The 18,841-nt window shown below is 35.9% G+C and overlaps 1 protein-coding gene across 1 annotated transcript in view; it reads right to left on the bottom strand.

Annotated features, from left to right (window-relative positions):
* Positions 1-2,314: 2,314 nt before the first annotated feature.
* Positions 2,315-18,841, bottom strand: part of AHR (aryl hydrocarbon receptor) — a 60,240-nt gene continuing 43,713 nt past the window's right edge. The window contains exons 5-11 of the mRNA XM_032181445.1: positions 16,669-16,792; positions 11,642-11,772; positions 10,822-11,024; positions 10,322-10,431; positions 8,758-8,899; positions 6,932-8,213; positions 2,315-3,330 (exon numbers count right to left, since the gene is read on the bottom strand). Coding sequence (XP_032037336.1) covers positions 3,175-3,330; positions 6,932-8,213; positions 8,758-8,899; positions 10,322-10,431; positions 10,822-11,024; positions 11,642-11,772; positions 16,669-16,792 — 2,148 coding nt within the window. The 3' untranslated portion in view covers positions 2,315-3,174. The remainder of the gene's footprint in view (positions 3,331-6,931; positions 8,214-8,757; positions 8,900-10,321; positions 10,432-10,821; positions 11,025-11,641; positions 11,773-16,668; positions 16,793-18,841) is intronic.

Below are 18,841 nucleotides of genomic sequence, written 5' to 3'. Positions count from 1 at the left end.
AAATCAGTATTAACTAAATAGCAATGAACAGCAAATAGGCCACCAATAGCTAGCCACAGATCTCAAACAGAAAATGCTTACCTTATTTTTAGCAGCATCTATGCAGAGATCTATTCCTGTCTCAGTACAGCTGAATTACAAATTTACTGTTCACAAGGCAACAAATACAGAAGCCTTTCAACTGCTAGTTGTGGCTCACTGTTTACAATGTTTATTAACAAACTCATTTTCATGCGATTATCAAATGAAAATACTAATTCCATGGGCAAATACACACTTGTTCAGCACTCTAAATTATACACATTGTATTTGCATCTTATATTCAGAGATGTGCAAAGTCCACAGTGACATAAATAACAATAGTTTTGTAAACTATCAGATGACCAGTTCTCAAAAATATTACTAACTGTATGATAACGTATCTTTTTGTACACTGCTGAAATCGAACATTTTGCAGTAAAAGAACATGCATTTCAGCTACATTCAAGTGATTATTTTATTACCATATATTATGTCTTACAAACTTTATTGAAGGTCAGCAACAGCGCTACAAAACCATACCTTAAAGTAAAAGATGTACTGCATGGTATGTGCAGGCATAGCAAATGAAAGATAAGAACTGGAAAGTAAAACAAGCTAAGAAAACTTGTACAAAAGTTGATAGTAATACTGTCTAACATGGGGTTAATATCTTACTTATAACAGACCTGAAGGGCTACTAGAGATCCAATTTAGAAACATCTGTGCACTGTAGGTACAGTTTGGTGCAGATCAAGAGTGCACTAATGCAGTCAATGTTGTACACATAAGATAATGCAAAAAAAAAAAAAGGCTGATATGTATATAAACAACTAATTTGTTTACAGTAAGTAAGGCAGCACAATTGTAGTACTGCATCCTTGGCACTTAGTGAAAGGACATGTATTTGGTTTAACTAAATTCATAAACAGAACATACACTGGTTTGTAAGATGTAAAACATACATTATCCCTTTGAACCTTCTGGTTTTACAGCATTACTTTTCTTTCCTAATTTTCAAGTTCAAACTCAAACATACACTAACTACATATGGAAGACGTTTCAGATATTGGCTTAAAACAAGACCTTACATTAAAAAAAAAGTGACAGGATGACCAATTAATTCAAAAGACATTAACTAAAGCTTAGTGATGTCTTGTGTTGAAAACAAAATCTGAAACGTTTATAAAATAATAAAAAAGCAACCTCGTATTACAACCCACAATCTCTTTATGGGCTTTTCCCGAATAGTAATTGCTTCCTTAATGTCCCTTTCAAATATGGTAATTTCACTTAGAAAAAGTGAAGTCAGTCATCTGAAAAGTTGTAACTGAACTACATTTGGCCTAGGATATTATATCACAGAATCGAAGACTTGTTCTTCCTTGAAGTAAACACATTACATCTAAGAATGAAGAATTCCAACCTGAAGTGATTGTCCTTGTATTAAATGATATTAACAACTAATTGGAGGGAGCTGATTTACTTTTGCCTGCTTTACAACTGGCTACATTGCCATTTTATAATTATATATAACAAAGGTAATAAAATTGTTCTTAACATGTAATGATGTAACACTTTAAAATTAACTGGTTTAAAATATGTTACAAAGACATTTTATTATATATGAACTATACAACACGCAAGAATACAGAAATATTTTGAACATACACACATTTCTGTATTTTCATGTAGACTATTATTTTGCACCAAACATTGGTGTCTAAAGTTCTAACAATCCTCTCTGATAAAAAGGAAAACAAAAACCAGAATGATGTTTTGCCTGTGTTTTTTTTTTTTTCCTCCTGAAAATAAAGCTTATTACAAGCAGAATTTCTTCAACGACTTTTTGTTTCTTTTTCCAATTTTATATTTTGCACAAAGCTTTTAAAATGGATCCACATACATTAAAAGAGTAACCTCTCAGTCCTTTGCAGTGCAATTTGCTAGGGATAAAGTTTAAACCAAAACTGACCCCTTCCCACTATGAACATTGAAACTGCAGTCAAAGTGTCAATACCACTTGCTATTGAGACTCCTTTCCCCCTTGTTTAAAATGCAAACCTTTTCAATATCCATTTAATGTAAGTATTTGCATAGAGCAGCCTTGTATTATTTCTAAAGAACATTATGAGTGTTTTAAACACAAGATAAGGCACATGTTTTTCAGCATTAATAATCTAAAACTAATCCTGAGGAACTGCTCCTCCCCCTCAGCAAAATCTGCTTTTTAATATACCCTGTATTACCTGAAGAAAGCAGAAAAGCAGTATAGAATAAACCAAAACTCTTTAGCTGAACTAAGTTCAGAACATTTAATAGTTCCAGATAATAGTGTAACAAATCCACAGATAAAGAATTAAGACATACTCTAAACAAATTATCTTTAGGGAAGAAAAAAAAAAAGGTACAGCCAGTAGCACTGTAGATGTTAGATAAAAGTTCACATAATACAGATGACATTTATAGTGAGTTTTGCTAAAATAAGCTCCTGTCAGAAACAAGGTAGCTAAATTGTGAGGCACTTAAGGTTGACGAGAAAAGGAGGAATGCAAGGGATCTGTTTCATAGAAAACCTGAAGTTGCATATCATATCATTGTATTAAGCCTTCTATTAAAGTGCTAGAAATGGAGACTTAAAACAAAATGTTTTTAAATATAAAATAAGTGATTAAAGAGCTTAGTATGCATTAAATTAAGTGCTTTTGATTCTCATGAATTCAGAGCGTTTTAATATATATATATTTTTAAATAAAGTTTGGAAATAATCCAAGTGTGAAATCATCTTCCTTGTGCCATTGATGCTATTTGTAAAGTGCCCAATTATTTTCTAAACAACAAAACCATTTGCCTTATCTTATGTTGTATAGCATGACATAGTCTGTAATACATATGTAATCCATACTGGAACAACACAGTCAATCTGATGGAAAACAGCACATGCATACTTTTAGTCAAGAGTTTTAATTCCACCTGTCACCCTAAGAAGTTAGGGCCTTGGATTACATAGCCACCAGCATATAGTGCAACCAACCTCAAATTTTCAAAATGTAATTTAGCTGTTCAAGTCCAATGGTCAAAGATAGACTTATCGAGCTTTTCCTCAGGAGCAGCCTGATGCCCAGACAAAGTCACAGATGGAGCTCTAGTTCTGAATTACATAAATCCACTAGATGCCAAATCTGAGAAGGATCTGGGTTCTGTTGGATGATGAAGAGGCTGAAGATGTGTGGCAGTTTGTGCATTACTGATCACATCTAACTGAGAGGGATATGCTTCATTTACATTTCCTCCATTGAAACCGTTTTGAAACTGGTAGGAAAAAAGACAATATAAATGGTTAATATGGGAACCAATTTTATTTATTTTTAATCTGCCTAAATGCACAGTTTTCATAAGATCATATTAAAATGTAATGAGTATCTTCAATTATTTTAATTTTTTGGGGGGGGAGCAGGAGGGGGCTGATGAATGACAAAAACATAATTTGTATCAAAGTAGGGTCTGAATCACCAGTGAAACCAACCTTGCTGAAGTCACTGAGAGTCCCACTTCAGGCCAAGGGAAAGAAACACCATCATTATCTAAAGCATAATAGAGTTTCCATTTGTAGAAAGTACAGTCTAAGTAATCTTAAGTTCCACATCCAGCTGTCACATTTTAGAAGCAACCTATTTACATATTTTCATGTCTGCAATGGGATCCAGACTTTACGGCACTTCCAGGAATGCATATTCAGTCCTATTTGTAAGTGTACTGCATTCAATCCACAAGCTGAGCTATCTTAGGGTGGGCTTTTTTAACAAATGGTCTTCATATTGACAACACCAAGTAAGAGCAATGAATGGCTTTCATCAGTCTTGACATAAATTGTTCATAGGATTATTTAACCATCTGATGTAATGCTTACCGTCATGCTCTGGAAAACTAATTTTATCTACAAAATACTCCATTCAGTCATGCAAAGAAAATAAAAAACAAAAATATTTTAAACATTTCCATCATCTCTTTGGAGTAGCTTATTTTGGAAGTATTCATTCATTCAACGTTTGTCCTTAAAACATATTATATATTCTCTCATTCATCTATCAAGATATGCTGATTTTGTGGACACTTTTTTTCCTGCTAGGCAAACACTGAAATTGACAAACCACGCAGTTGTTGTTCTAAAATTCCTAATGACTATTCTACAACCATGTGGATTTGGCTTTAAATCAAAGATGCCATACTAACAACGATGGATACACGAACAAACCTAGGATAAATTCTGGAAGAAGATGATATCATTATGTTTTATAAGATGAGTGAAAGGCTTTTAGTGATGGAGACTACAGTGGTTACTATCCTACCATGAATGCACGAGTTCAAAGAAGGAGTTAATTTTGGTAGAACAGATTAATTACAAGTTAGGCAGAAGGTCAAGGCAGATGATCACAACAGACCCTTCTGGCTTTCTAATCCTGCTGTCTTTTTGTGTAGAAATTGATGGGAGGTAGGAGGCTGCAGAAAGGACAGCAATCCCTGCTGGCATAGCAGACATCCGTCCTCTCTCCAGCCTGTGGCTGATGTCAGCAGGCCAAATCCAGCCACGCAGAATGCCCTGCTTTGGTTTGGCTGTGTGACTGCAGCTCCAACAGTAACACCCAGTATCAGCGTACTTACAGCCTTACTGAAGTTACCAGCAGCCAATAAAGTCAAACCTTAATAATTTTATTACCGTAATAGCGACACCTTCTCTCTACTTACAATAAATAAACACATTTTATTTGCCATCAATGCTTTGGCACAGATATTTTAAAAGACTACAACTTAAGTGTAGTGTAGCTATACAAGTGTATATATACTAAGTGTAGCTATACTTCCGAATTACTAATTTCAATGAGTTCACTTATTTTAAAGTTCTCTTAACTCCTCTTATATCTCTGCAATAGAAGTATACATCATAAACATGGTTATTTTCCTTCCAGCAATTACATTTCTAGGCAAAATGAATAAGTTTTTTTTTTTTTTTATATTAAAACAGTTCTCAACATAACATCTTTACTTACATAGAGCCTTCCTTTGCCCTCAGTCCATAAATATGTTAATTGACAGGTGTGAATAGAGATCAAAAGTGAGTACAGTCTGATACAAGAGGCCTTTGGTTGGTTGGTTGTGTTTTGTTCTTGTTTCAATGTGAACAGTATGTATTAGTATAGGCTGCAAAAAGACACTGCTACTTGGTTTAGGAGCAAGCAGTCTCTTCCTCACAGCCACCAACACTCATTGGTATAAGTAAGTTGTGGACCCACTAGGACTTGGAAATGGCTTTCACCTATCTCTGATCACTCTTTTACAAAAAAGGGAAGGGGCAATAAGCCTTCCTTATCAAGTAGTGTGTTGCTCTTTTAAGCTAATTTGGACAAATGTCCAGCACTTCTCTTCAGATGTAAACAGGAACTGACAAGGAGCTAAATGATGTTACAGCGTAACAGCAGTTCTGCATTAGGCTTCTGCTTATGCAATGCCATCCAGATCCATTCAGCATGGGTATACCATAGCAAAAGGGGCTTAATTTGCCTCTGAACAACTTAAGTAAGGCTATGTTTTCACAAAGTACCCTTTGTTCGTGTTTTTATGACAACCAAGCTAAAAGCAATGTTACTATGGTAGCACAACATTCCCGTAAATACAATGTAAAAGAAATTCATTTATTGCATTTAGAGATCTCTTAGTCATTAGTCAAACTTTTTACAGATAGAGAAGATAAAGTAATCAAGAAAAGAACAAAAAGGGGGCATAACAAAAATGATTAAGGCAGCATAACAAAATAATCAATCAAATAAATATATTTTAAACCAACCATTAGAAAGGAGGAAATTGAATTGCTGAGGTGCTGGCTGTTCGAAACCAATGGGCCACACCAGTACAGCTTTTGGGGAAAGGACATTTCTATCCTATTACAGGAATAAACTTTGATGATCTTGGAAATGCTTTGCGTCCCTGTTATCAAGCACTATGCAGGATTAGTAACACTGACCACAGCCATGCAACAAACAGCTAAGTGCTGTGCAAGCCTGTGCCTGCAGTTTACCAAAGTAACGTCATGCTATTTCAGCCCTCGGACACTTGCTGAACTGTTTTAGCTCAATTTCTGTAATTCTGCAATTACATTTTTCCACTAGTGAAACAGTTTAGAAGGATGTTTTGTACTTGTACTGAGCATACCAAAAAAACTGGATATATTCTACTCGCATTCCTCACCTCTGGCTTGTGTAGGTTAAAATGCCAATTAATACTTTAATTCTGTAAATGCTTATGCGCATGCACAAGCATTTACAGCAGGATCAGTACTTTAGAACACAAACTCACTGAAGTCCAAAAAAGAATTGTGGCTCTGTACTTGAGCATCGTAACAGAAATAAATGGTACAATTTAAAGGACTTCAACAAAGGTTATTCAAAATCAGTTAATAACTGATTTATCTTTTATTTTTAAGTTAATTTTACCTATGAAGAACTGTGCTTAAAATTGAAATCTGTGCTAAAGAAAAGCTCCATTTTTCTACTGATATCATCCTTTTCCCTTAAAAATGTATAAGCCAATTCTAAGCTTATGACCTAATCTGTTGTGTTTTGTTTTGTTTTTTTGGCTCCCACTGGGAAAATTACTGGTAGGTACAATAGACTAGTTCACTCACTCCTGCTTTAATACTGCCAAGAAGAACTACCAGGATGTGGATATATGCACACAGAAACTTGACCAAACGCAACCTTGTTCAGTCTAATGAACAACTACAGCAAAGACATTCACTCACTGCTAACACACCAGTTTCAAACTCAGTGATTCAAGTATGGCAAACATTGCATCCCAGGAGCCATTCAAACCCCATAAAAATGTGATTCAAGCAATATAACAATGTTGCTTACCATACCTTGTTCAACAATGTTTGTTGACTTGCCATCATAGGATCATATTGCATTTGATCCATGCAGCTGGGCTGTGCTTCTTGCGTGCACTGGTACATAGAAACAGCACCTGCATAGCACGTTTGAGGAGTTAGCATAACCGACTCAGAGTTTATCCCACAATCATGATTTTCAGGGACCTGCTGCAAACAACCGAGAAAATCTTCGAAGTTGGAAGAAGCAGAGTAGGTTGATCTCTCAAAACTTGCTACAGGAAAATTCATTTGGGAAAAATTAGAAAGCTGCGGCATCATTGTTGTGGGTTGCTTATAAGGAACAAACTCTTGCCTACATGCATAAGGTGAAGTGTTTACTTCTGATTTGTAAGAAAACTCAGGAGTTGTGGCATGCATGCCAGAGAATACATATTGCTGGGGCTGCTGCTGTGAGCAGCTAAGAGGCATGCTGGTGCCAGAGTTCCAATTTGTTAGCATCCCGTTGACTTGCATATGTTTCATCTTCTGACAGAGCTGCTGCTGCTGCTGTTGCTGCTGCTGCTGTTGCTGCTGCTCCATGAGCTGCTTCCGATGCTCATGAATTTGATGCTGATCTAATTCTTGCTGTACCAAGCAATTGGCATTCTGGACCACAGGTTGCTGCTGGTTACAGCCTGAATATAAGAAGTCAGACTTATTTAAGGAATCCTGAACATAAGTCAGGATTTCATCAGTTATGTCTATGTCCCCAATATCATCCATACCAGATAATTCAGTTTTAAAAAATTCCTCATCCTGCTGAATGTACTTTAGATCTTCAAAGTCAATACCAAGATTTTTCATGATGCTGTACAAATCACTGGTTTTGTTATCTTGAAAGAGTGCCGCACTGTCTTCAGGAAGCGGCACACTACTGTCCTGGGAACACTCAGTTAGTTCCTGTTTGAGGATGCTGTGATTTCCAGCAGGCAGGAAACTATCCGTCCAGTCACTGCTTACAACACTGCCCAGTTCGTCCCTGCTGTCTGTGAAGAAGTTCCTCTCAAAGGAAAGTTTGTGTGATGCTGGAGGGCAAAGATACACAGACTCGTCTTGCCTTAACATGGCACCTAGAATGGAGTTGGGATCCACAGAATCGCCGTGTAGCGTAGCTTTACCTCCTTTTCCCGTTGTGGCCTTATTCCTTGGCTGAGAAGCATCCATAAGGCTTGACATTGGGAAAGTTACCTCATATAAAACAGCCTCACCCGTGGCAAACATGAAGGGCAGTTTCATGTTACGTTTCCGTAGATGTTCTGCCCCTTCTTCGTCTCTGAAAGTAAATCAATATATAGCACAATACTGCAGTACTCAACAGTTACAGTAATCTTTTTGTCTCCTGGAATTAATAAATAAATATCGAAGGCATTTTTCAAATTCCTAGCTATTTCAGCTCAACTTGGCTGACTTAAACCAAGAGGCAGATTATGAAATAAAGAGCTTATGACTGTAATATGACCTTTACATACTACATCTGTAATTAAATCTAGATAGCATACACCATTTGCTGTGCATTAGGGGCTGAAATAAACATAAATGGGCTTTGTTCCATATGTTATGTTTTTCTTGACATGGCAAGTAATCATTTTACAAACTCTTTGGGAAAATTCATTTAACCTGTATAATAATGCTAAATTCCATATTATATGAAACTCGATTAAGCACCATAAATTACAAAATATATAAATTCTTTATGCTTTTTGTTGTTTCCCCTACAAAACTGCAGCTGGATTTTTGAAGGTAAACAAGAGTGATCAAAAATGCTCAGTTTCTGAAGAATACTGCTTTATACTTTATACTGCTTCATGATGACTCACGTAAGAGGTCTTTGCGTGGCAATGATGTAATCTGGTCTTCCATTTTTGTACACAAGTCGCGCATTTGCCTGTACCCAGGCCCACCGATTTTCTTTGGTTAGAAGCCTGAAGACAGTCATTCCACTTTCACCTGTCTTCATCACTAAAATTGAAGAGCAAACATACCATTTACTGTCAAGTGAAGAAAAATAGGAAAACCTGGCTTGTTATGAGAATAATCCCATCTGTAGAGCAATTTACAATTTTAGGTCCTTGTTTACCTATTTCTGTACAACACTAATGTATTCCTAGTGCAATGGGATGATTGATCACTTTTCAAGGTATCTTTTACCGGTAAAATAAAAGCCAAAATTACAAGTAATTGTAAGATATCCACTACAGACAGCCAACATCCTGTATAGAGCCTCATCTATTATTTCTGCAATAATAGAGACTATTAAAAGTGTAGATGACAAAAGTGTAAATCTCTTTTACAGCTGAAAAGTGACTACTGTTTTATAAATTAGAAAACTTTGAGTTAGCCCTATACTAGGGCTATGCTAGCCTCTGTTATATGTTAACTCTGAATCAAATTCTTTCACATTTTGACTGGTTAATACTTCAAAATCCATTTTACACTCCTGTTTTCACTTTACTAGCAATGCTTCATAAACATACTATTGTTTTTGTTATACATTGCTGAAACTACTGTCTTTGTAGACAGAAAAATCAAATAAAAATAGTAGAAAAGTTCACAAATCCTAACCAAAACTAAACTTTGATAAAAGACTATTCTTTATGTATTTATTTTTAAACTTAGCATCAGATATTGAGGAAAAAAAAAACAAACAAAAAAAACATTTCTAAGACAAAGTTTCCAAACTAAGTTTCCAACCAACCTTATTTTGGAAATTTTTTATTCCTTAAAACAAACAAACAAAACAAGTGAAAGGCAACAGTGACTGAGCTATCCCTGAAATACAAAATCTGCTTAATATAGGTTAAGAATTAACCTCCTGAAGGGATTTAATTAATTGTATACATGGGGACTAAAGAAATAAAACAGTTTTCCAAGAGAAGACAGTAGAAGAGAAGCATCAAAATCTCTTGAAGATGTTTCTGTAACTTTGAAAGAGAACCATGTTACACCTAATAAAAAAGGGAAGAAAGAAGTCTACCAAATGGTTACTTATCAGCCACTTTCTCCTCATACTGTTATCTATATCAAGCTACCAGGATATTTTTCTCTTTAAAATCTTACATTTCTAAGGAAAGTTATCTTTGAAATAGTCTCTTTGCCCAAATTAAGTTGTTGAAATAGCAGAAGTCTGACTGAGCACAGAAGGAAGTGCGAGAGCAAGATGTGACAGAAACTGGAATACACAACCTAAAAGGCTCTAGATAGGAATATTAAACATTTCCTTGTCCAGTATAAATTCTTATAGGAAGGGAAAGATCACATAAGATGAATAGTATTCTTTTTGTTAATAACTGCATAAGTTTAAGAGTCTTTCATAATATTTTTCAGTGTAAATATAATCCAAGCATTGATTTTTAACAGCCTTTCTTAGGGAATGGAGCTTACTTCGGACATGATTTTCAGCACAATAAAGCATATCAGCTGCATGAACAAACTGGTATCCCGTTCCTCTCATACACAGCTCTGCTTCAGTGTATCCAAGGACAATCTTTCCTCTGGAAGGTAAAAAGAATAAAAAATAAAAAAATTTGCAACACTGCTGATGAACCATCTCACAGAAGGAATGCCAAGCAAGTTAATTGTGGCTTGAACATCTCAGACATAAATGCTAACTACATTTTTTTTTTGCAGTATCAGTCATTTGTTGAGACATTTCTAATAAAAACACAGTTAACAAATCATAAAACTTATACTAGTCCCCCAGGTTGGCTTCAGTTACTAGAAACCATTTCTATGAACTTACTAGTAGGGCTGAAGAGAAAAACAATAATGGATCCTAAACAATCATCAGTATTTACTGAAACAGTAACTAGCTATACATTTTAAATTCACTTTTGAAATGTTTCTCATCAGCATATGGGTAGAGTGCTATAATTTATACTTACTTTGCATCACAGCCCGTAGGTGTGAAATCCAGCTTGTGTTTTGTTCTGAAGATGAAGTTTTTGGTTCGTATCTCAAGGATAGATGGTGGCTGCAGGGGAGTAGCTACTGCAAACAAAGCTAGCTGAGGAGACAAAGTAGTGCCATCCTTCCCTTTCTTGTTTTGTCCATGGAGAAACTTTAACCGTCCTTGAAAATTCATTGCCTTAAGATGACAAAAAAAATAACTGTTAGTAACTGTTACATGTTGGAGGTATTTAAGAGTCAGATATTTTTGTTATGATGTAAAATATATCCTTTGTTTTATAACCTATTGGATTCAAGCTTTGTATCATGCCATACACAAAAGTTAGCTAACAAGTACTGAGTACTGCTGTTATAACCTTGAACATATAACCTAGAGATCTAATAACAAGTAAACTCTCTAAAAAAAGAAATAATGAGAAGGCTGCTTTATGAAATAAATACACGCAAAAGCAAATGCCAGTTGGATCTTCTAATATTCCAATGAACATATCATTATACATATACGCAATTAACATAACTTCTTATGAATTCTTCTCAGTCACAAGGGCTTATTCATATTTCACAGAGAAAACTGAGCCATGAGAAATGAGAGAACTTGCCCCTAGTTCTAACAACACATCAAATGGGAACCCAAGAATACAGTCCCTACTTGTCATTTAGTATCACTAACTGGAATATGCTGGTTCAAGCACTCAGATATCAATAGAAAGTTAAATAAAGTAACTTGCTGTACATATTGTAAGCATAATGTAGATTACAGCATGTGTGAAAGTTTTTACATAACTCCATACTCACCAGGAACCCAGATGAATTATCCAGGAGGCATCGTAACCTGCAGATGAAATTCCTTTCCATAAAGGAAGAATTCTCTGGAGGAAGTTGGTCTGGGTTATAATAGGTTGCTGGCTGTGAAAAGCCATTATCTCCTACAGGAAAGGATTATTTATAAGGATTATTTTTAGAAGAACACCTAGTGAAGGCTATCTATAACAAATCATCTTCCGCCTCATAAACAAAGCCTTAGGTCGTGACCTGAGCAAGAACAATGTAAACTGGAAACGTTCTCAGAACTTCTACCAGTTACAATGCTAGGTTAAGCATCAGTTCTTCTAATGAGATTATGTTTTATACGTTAGAGTATTTTAAAACTGTATGCAACTTTAAAAAAATAATAATTATTTTAGTCAATAATCTAGATTCTGAATCAGTTGCAGAAAGCAGAATGACCAGAGAGTACAGTCCCAATGCTGCAATGGCACAATCTTCAAACGTGAAAAGTCGGCATTTTCAGCCATAATAAGTAATTTGAGTATTCAAAAGGTCAGTAAGATAGTATCAAAGATGGTATGTGAAACCATTGTTGTCCATACAGCTAGGTGAAAGCCATCAGTAGCAATAAATAAAAAGAAGCACCTTTAGAGATTTACTGCAATAAATCAATCTGAGCAACTTTTTCAGAAGATGTCAAAAAATAACAACAAAAAAGCGCTAATATTTTACTACTAAATAGTGAAAATATTTCTTCTGAGTTGTCGATCATGAAAATGATGTAGGCTCTCCAAAGCCTCCACAACCTGGAGTACTAGGATAGCAACCTGACAGTCTTCTACCACTTTAGAATAAGCATGTGCTTATTCTAAAATAATAAGTGGGATTTAGGAAATAGACTTAAGCATTTAGAATATAAAGTAAAAACAGGAGGTAGATCAATAAACTGCTGATAGAATACATATGTTCTGCATGGGACCACACATACAGAGATACTAGAGCATGTCTACTTAAAGCAAATTTGGCAAAGTAATCTTGTTTACAATGCATATTAAAAAACACAAAATTCTCTTTCCTAATTCAAACACACAGAAATTAAGAAAAAACAACAGTGTAATAACATTGTTTTAGTGTGTTAAAACTCTGTAAATTTTAAAATACTCTATATACTGTAAGAGAATTAATTACCATGTATGTAAAAAAGACCATCATAGAAAGAATCTTGACTTGGAGGTAGAGTTGGAGGTAGCATGCCACTTGCTTACCAGACACATTATGTTCTCTGAAATACAATTCTGTCTTTTGGACAGCTGGAAAAACTTATGGATAGGCTAGCTGTTTTGCACAATGACAGATCAACCCCAAAGGAAAACAAATCATGACTAACTGCCAGTTCAGTTTACTCTACTATTAATTCAACGGACTGAATTGGAGTCAAATGAGATCACTGATGGCTCATCAAGAGGACATATAAATCCAACAAGAAAGCTGAGTCACCCAGCTCTTCAGACAACGGAATCAGGAGATTCCTTTTTTTCTGCTACACAAGGTCAATTTTTGATGAACAGACCTCCAGCTACGGATGAAAAAGAAAAAAAAAAAAAAAAAAAGCACTGTAGCTAATAGTGAATATGAAAAGGGATGTGCTGAAATTACAGCCATCTGCAGAACTGCATGATAGCCAAGGCCACCATATTGAGATGATCCTACAGATATTCACATTCAGGGTGTTTGCCACCTAACCTTGGTATCAGAAAACAACATATTCCCTTATCATATGGATGGTTCTCAACAGACAAAAGCAAACTTACTTCCTTACTCCCTACTGCTGCAGTGGTTTTTTTTGTTTGTTTGTTTTTTTTTTTTTGGTTGATGTTGTTTTGTTTTTATTTTTATTGGTTTGCTTAATTGCTGGTGGGAATTTTCAATACTTCTGTCTTTGAGGTTGGGCTTCTCCAAGAGGTGCTGAAATGGGCTAGAAGCCTTCTGAAGAAGCAAGGATAACAAAGAAAGAGCAAAGAAGCAGCTTGCAAATTCCAGTTCCTTTTTCAAAAATGCAAACTCCAACACTGCTGAGAATCCCCGCAAACCCATTAGTGGAGGTCTCCTTGAAATAGTTAACACACTGTAGATACCAATATTTACTTTCCACAACTATTAGTACCAAGGAACCACCTAAAATACCTTTTCTTCCAAGTATTCCCAATATTTACGTCCTTTTGCTATTGCCAGGACTTTACTCCTGTAGGGCCAGCTACAACTGAGAAATCTCCAGCTAGTGAGGCAAAAAGCCTACAATCCCTGTGAGAAACTAGTATTAACAGTTGGTTACTGTCTATGTAAGAGCTGCCTGGAAAATCTAGTGGCCAGGCAAGGGCATGTTGAGAACCCTGAGTAGTTTAGGGTGCCTTAAAGGCTTTCTGTTTGTTCAGCAGATTCTTTCATGGAGATTAAGGGCAACTTCTTGAAGGGGATGTAGGGAAAGACTTAAATCATCAACTGCAGGCTCCTCAAAGGGCTCTGGTAAGTCCTCCGGCTCAGAGAAATCTTCTGGCTGAGGATTGCTTACTGAGAGGAGCCCTTGAAACCAAAATGCTGTGCAAGGCTTTCTGTGGGAAACCTCGGCAGTGCATAGGCATGCCCTTCAGCATTTCTGCTACTGAAGCAGCTCAGTGCTACTCATTTGGTAGCAGTATACATGGCTAGCATTTGAATGCTAATACCTTATCTTAGTTCTCTTGAGTGTCTGTCAACTCCCTCAGTACAACAGGCAGTTCCCAAGAGGGAACAAGACTTTGGTGGAAGAAGCAACGATCTGTAGCTTGGGAGAAGAGGGGGAAGGCACTCAAAGTAGGAGTTTCTGATCCTTGTGGAATTAGAGGCTTAAGCCCAAGCCTCCTACATTTGTGGACAGAGTACTGTTGCACATTCCCAGGCAGACCTGAGGCAGAGAGGTCTTAGTGCCAGAACCCTGGAGAACTGACATGCTGTAGGAAAGTGAAGAGTTTTACAGATCATTGCTTGGCAACTGAACTTTAAAAGCTAATCCAAAACTTAATGCCCTGAAGGGGATATTGGGACTGAAAAATCAGAATCTTGCAGACTTCACTGAGTTATGCCTTCCTATGCAGGGAGGCATAGGAACAGCTGAGGAAAACAGTGGTCTTGAGGCATACCAGAGCACTGAGTGGGAAGCATCCAGTCCGGGCTAACTGAAGCACAGCCACTTTCCCAGACTGAGACTGAAATCTGTGATTAAGCCTGAGGACAATTATTATGTATCTATAAATAACTACGTAATGCTTGCTGGATACATTACAAAGGAAATGGATTAAATTAACAAAAACAGGGGGTAGGGGGAACAGGGGAAGTTCCTTGTGATCATAGCGTTATCCTCAGTTATAAATCTGAATTCAGTTTAAAAATCTTCAACAGCCTAACATTTTACACTACTGAAGGCATGAAAATAATTTAGCAGCTTTTAGTAAGCTAGTAACACAAAACAAACGTTTGTTTGTAGTGCTGCTCAGCATTTGGAGTACTCCCATCACTCAATAAAAAACGAGGCCTAGTCGGCCTAGTATTGTGCTTTTCAAACACAACCTTCTGTAAATTCACATACACTTGCTTAATCTCTACAGAACACTACTTCACTCCGAGGTAAACAGTAAGCCACCACATAAAAACAGGAATCCTAAGTGCCAGCAGTTGTTTGTTAGGCTGAATTGCAGTATTAACTGTGTAGCACGTTTTCCCCTGGCTCGTGTAGATTGACCTACAGATAGCTTAAGTGTTGACCGCTAAATGAGAAACTGAAATGCACTGAGCTGTGAGCCAAACAAGTAATATTAGCTGGTTTCTAAGAGTTTTTTTCTGTTAAATCACAGTGTTTGTGATTTACTACTATAAAACATTAAATGGGAAATTGTTACAGTTTTAAATCAAGTTGCTTTATAAGTGGTAAATTAAAAAAGAATATGGACTTTTTTTTCTGGACTAAAAAACAACCTACAATCAAGTAACTTATAGTAACATAGGCCTTTACCTACATATTTAAACAGCTGTTGTGTGAAATTAAGCATTACAGTTGTCTCAACAGTTTTGTCATTATTGTCAGGCAGGTTTATGCTTACGTTATTGCATGTAGCCATCTATAACAAGACATCTCTCTTCCAATATTTAGGTAACATATTTCTCCTTGATAGTTTCTCAATATAGCTGCTCACATAAGCATCAGTCATGGTAACTTGTGACAACCTGAAACTCTAGCCAGCATAATACTTGGTCTTAAAGGCTCATCTATTTCATCTTTTATTCCCAGGAGAAGTAGTGGTCAGTGCAGCAGCTTACTTAGCATAGTAGCAGATGTGGAGGAGTAAAAGTCTTCCACAGCCAGGAATGCACTATTCCATATTAACATAATACTTTAACTAATATTCCTGGAATATATCTACCAGCCTGAAGAGCTTCATACCCAATTGTCTCATGGTCTTCCTAAGCTAATAAATGTGCTGTCATGATCTGTAATCAGGAACAGCAGATTTTTTAAATCCTTTTTTTTTTTTTTTTTTTTTAGAAAGAAAGCACTTTCCCATTCATACATTAATTAAAGATGAGGTATAACTGAAGATGAACACGGGAAAAACAAAACAAAACACATCTTCCTCATTTATTGTATCAACAAAAGAAACTGTCCACTTCTTACTCTTCTTACTGCCCTGTTTGCCACAAAAACATGCAGGTTTCTATTTACCACTGTACATATATCAAACACGCATAACATTCATTTTTTTATGCCCCAAATCAAAGTCTTCCACTTCAGAGAAAATTAGTATGTTTACGATGCTGTCCTATGAACAGCAGTGCAATTTACAGTGCACAAATAGCACTTCCAATTGTTGGCTAAACACATCCATAACATTTAAATAAATTTAAAATACATTATTCATTCTTTGTTCATATTAAAGGATCCACACCTTTTTTGCTGTTTGTTTATGTATACCCATTAAAAAAAAACATTGGACAGGCAAATATAAAGTTAGCGGCATTCTCACCTTGTACACTTGGTCCAGAATCTGCAGACTGAGCAGGATTTAATGCCCAGTGTAGCTGACGTTGAAACTCAGGTCGGTCTTCTGTGTGAATCAGTTCAAATACACTCTGGTGTATAATATCAGACTACATACATAAAGGAAAAAAGAGGGAAGGAAAGAAGAATATGAAACTTCTCTGAGACTATGATATTGTCTGGTTGATAATAGTGCTATTGCCATAGCAATAAAAAACATATATAGAATAAAAACATAATTTGCATGCACATGGGAAAGCTTCCTGAAACAATTTTTAGCAGCACAGAGAAAGAATCAGTCACATCCATGACTGCAAACACAAAAAATAGTAATAGAAAATATAGATATTACCTTCCAACCACTCCCTCCCTTTTTTATTTTTAATTTTTAAAACCACTTATTATCTAAGCAAGCCTGGAACTATTATGCTCATGTTTTGTTTAAATCATTTCATTTTACGTACTTGTAAATAAAATAATTGCCAGCCAGTACTTTGACCTGACCCATTCCAGGTGCTGCAGGAATACAAAAGAAGTCAAAGTCCCTGAACAACAGAACTTTCAAAACTAAGCCAGATAGATTTTGAATATTGTGTTTGTTTGCCTAAAAGCCTGAAGAATGTATTAAAATCAGTAATTGCAAAGTTTTCATATCACCACTTGCGTGGTTAGGAATGTGATCTGAACGACAAAGTTACAACACCCAGGATTAAAAAAAAAACACAACAACACACATAATTAAGGGGGAAAAAACACTCATAATATTCAAGAAAAGCATCAGTCAACTGAGAGGAATTAAAATGTTTACTTTCTACATAAATCTAAAACCCAATCAAAAAAATATACACACAAAATGTTTTTAAATAAAACTATTCTAAAGAGATTAAGATGAGCTACCAAAAGCAGAAGCCTAGCTCAGACTTTGCTTTGATGAACTTCATAAAAGAATCGGTGTTTTCCAGAATTAAAAATGCAAGAAATGCTAATTTTTGGACCTTTAAGATTTCACTTCTGTATCATGTACTTGATTTACTGGCATTGCTTTAGAATTTCTATGCACATTTCTTTTCCATGCTTTTTTCTTCGTTTCCCAACACCAAAAGACTCTGAAACCTAAGGAATAATGTTTTGTTTGGAATATTTTCTTTTCCATAAACATTCCCCAACTAATTCTTATCAGTTAGCTAAAATTGCAGACCTAGCAGAGTTTCTCCCTATTTTTAGACAGCATCTGAATCTATCATCATGCAGTACCCAACAAATGTAGAAACAGTTATAAATTGACAACTGTAGATGTTTCTGTACAGATATTTCGCCACAGAAGTGCAGTAAACAAATGTATCTTGCGGAGATGTAGCCCATTTGTAATTCAACACTGATGTCATAGCATAAAGTATTCAGTTTATGTATTCATCATTAAATCAAATTTCCCTTTGTCATCTATGCAATGCCCAGTAATTCAAGTGCTACTTCCATATCAGTTCTACACCGTACTACCCAAAGAAGGGTTGTACTGGGAAGGAGGCTCTTGGCTAGCAGAATTTCTGCATGCAGGAAGAAAAAAGTGTCAGAGGTTGCCCAAGCTAGCATCACTGGGCCATCCTTGACTCAATCTCTTTAAGCAACTTTGCCCTATCTCTCATGCAGAGGTAAGAACCACCACAGTTTGTATCATCTTAACATCAACTAATCCTGAGAGCTGCATTCCTTAGGGAACATGTGTCCTCTGGATCTTTGTCTTTTTGCTATTTTGATACATGGTTTGCAAAGCCATATGTGATCTGCTCCATAAATTGTAAATAACAAATGCTTGTTTTAAAATAATAAATAAATGAGGGGGGCAGGAGAGAGAACACACTAAAAAAATCTAAAGTTACTAAAAATCTCTGAATACATTCTTAAAAAACCTCAAAGCATATGGACTTAATTTTGTATGAAAGGTTTCCATTAAAATAATTACCTTCCCATTGAATTACGTCTAATTCAGCATCATAAACTGGGTAACACCACAGTATAAATTTCAAACAGTTGTTCCAGTAAAGACTAATTAAGTGTGAGAATTTCCTATCTTGCCTAACTCAGCTTTGGAAATCATATTCCTGTTGTGCTTGGCTTGAGATCCCATTTTGGCTACGTAAGCTGTTAGAAAAGTAATACAG

The sequence above is a fragment of the Aythya fuligula genome, chromosome 2, assembly GCF_009819795.1.
Source record: "Aythya fuligula isolate bAytFul2 chromosome 2, bAytFul2.pri, whole genome shotgun sequence".
NCBI lineage: Eukaryota > Metazoa > Chordata > Aves > Anseriformes > Anatidae > Aythya > Aythya fuligula.
Note: the sequence above shows the minus strand (reverse complement) of the source record. Positions and strands in the feature narration are given on the sequence as shown.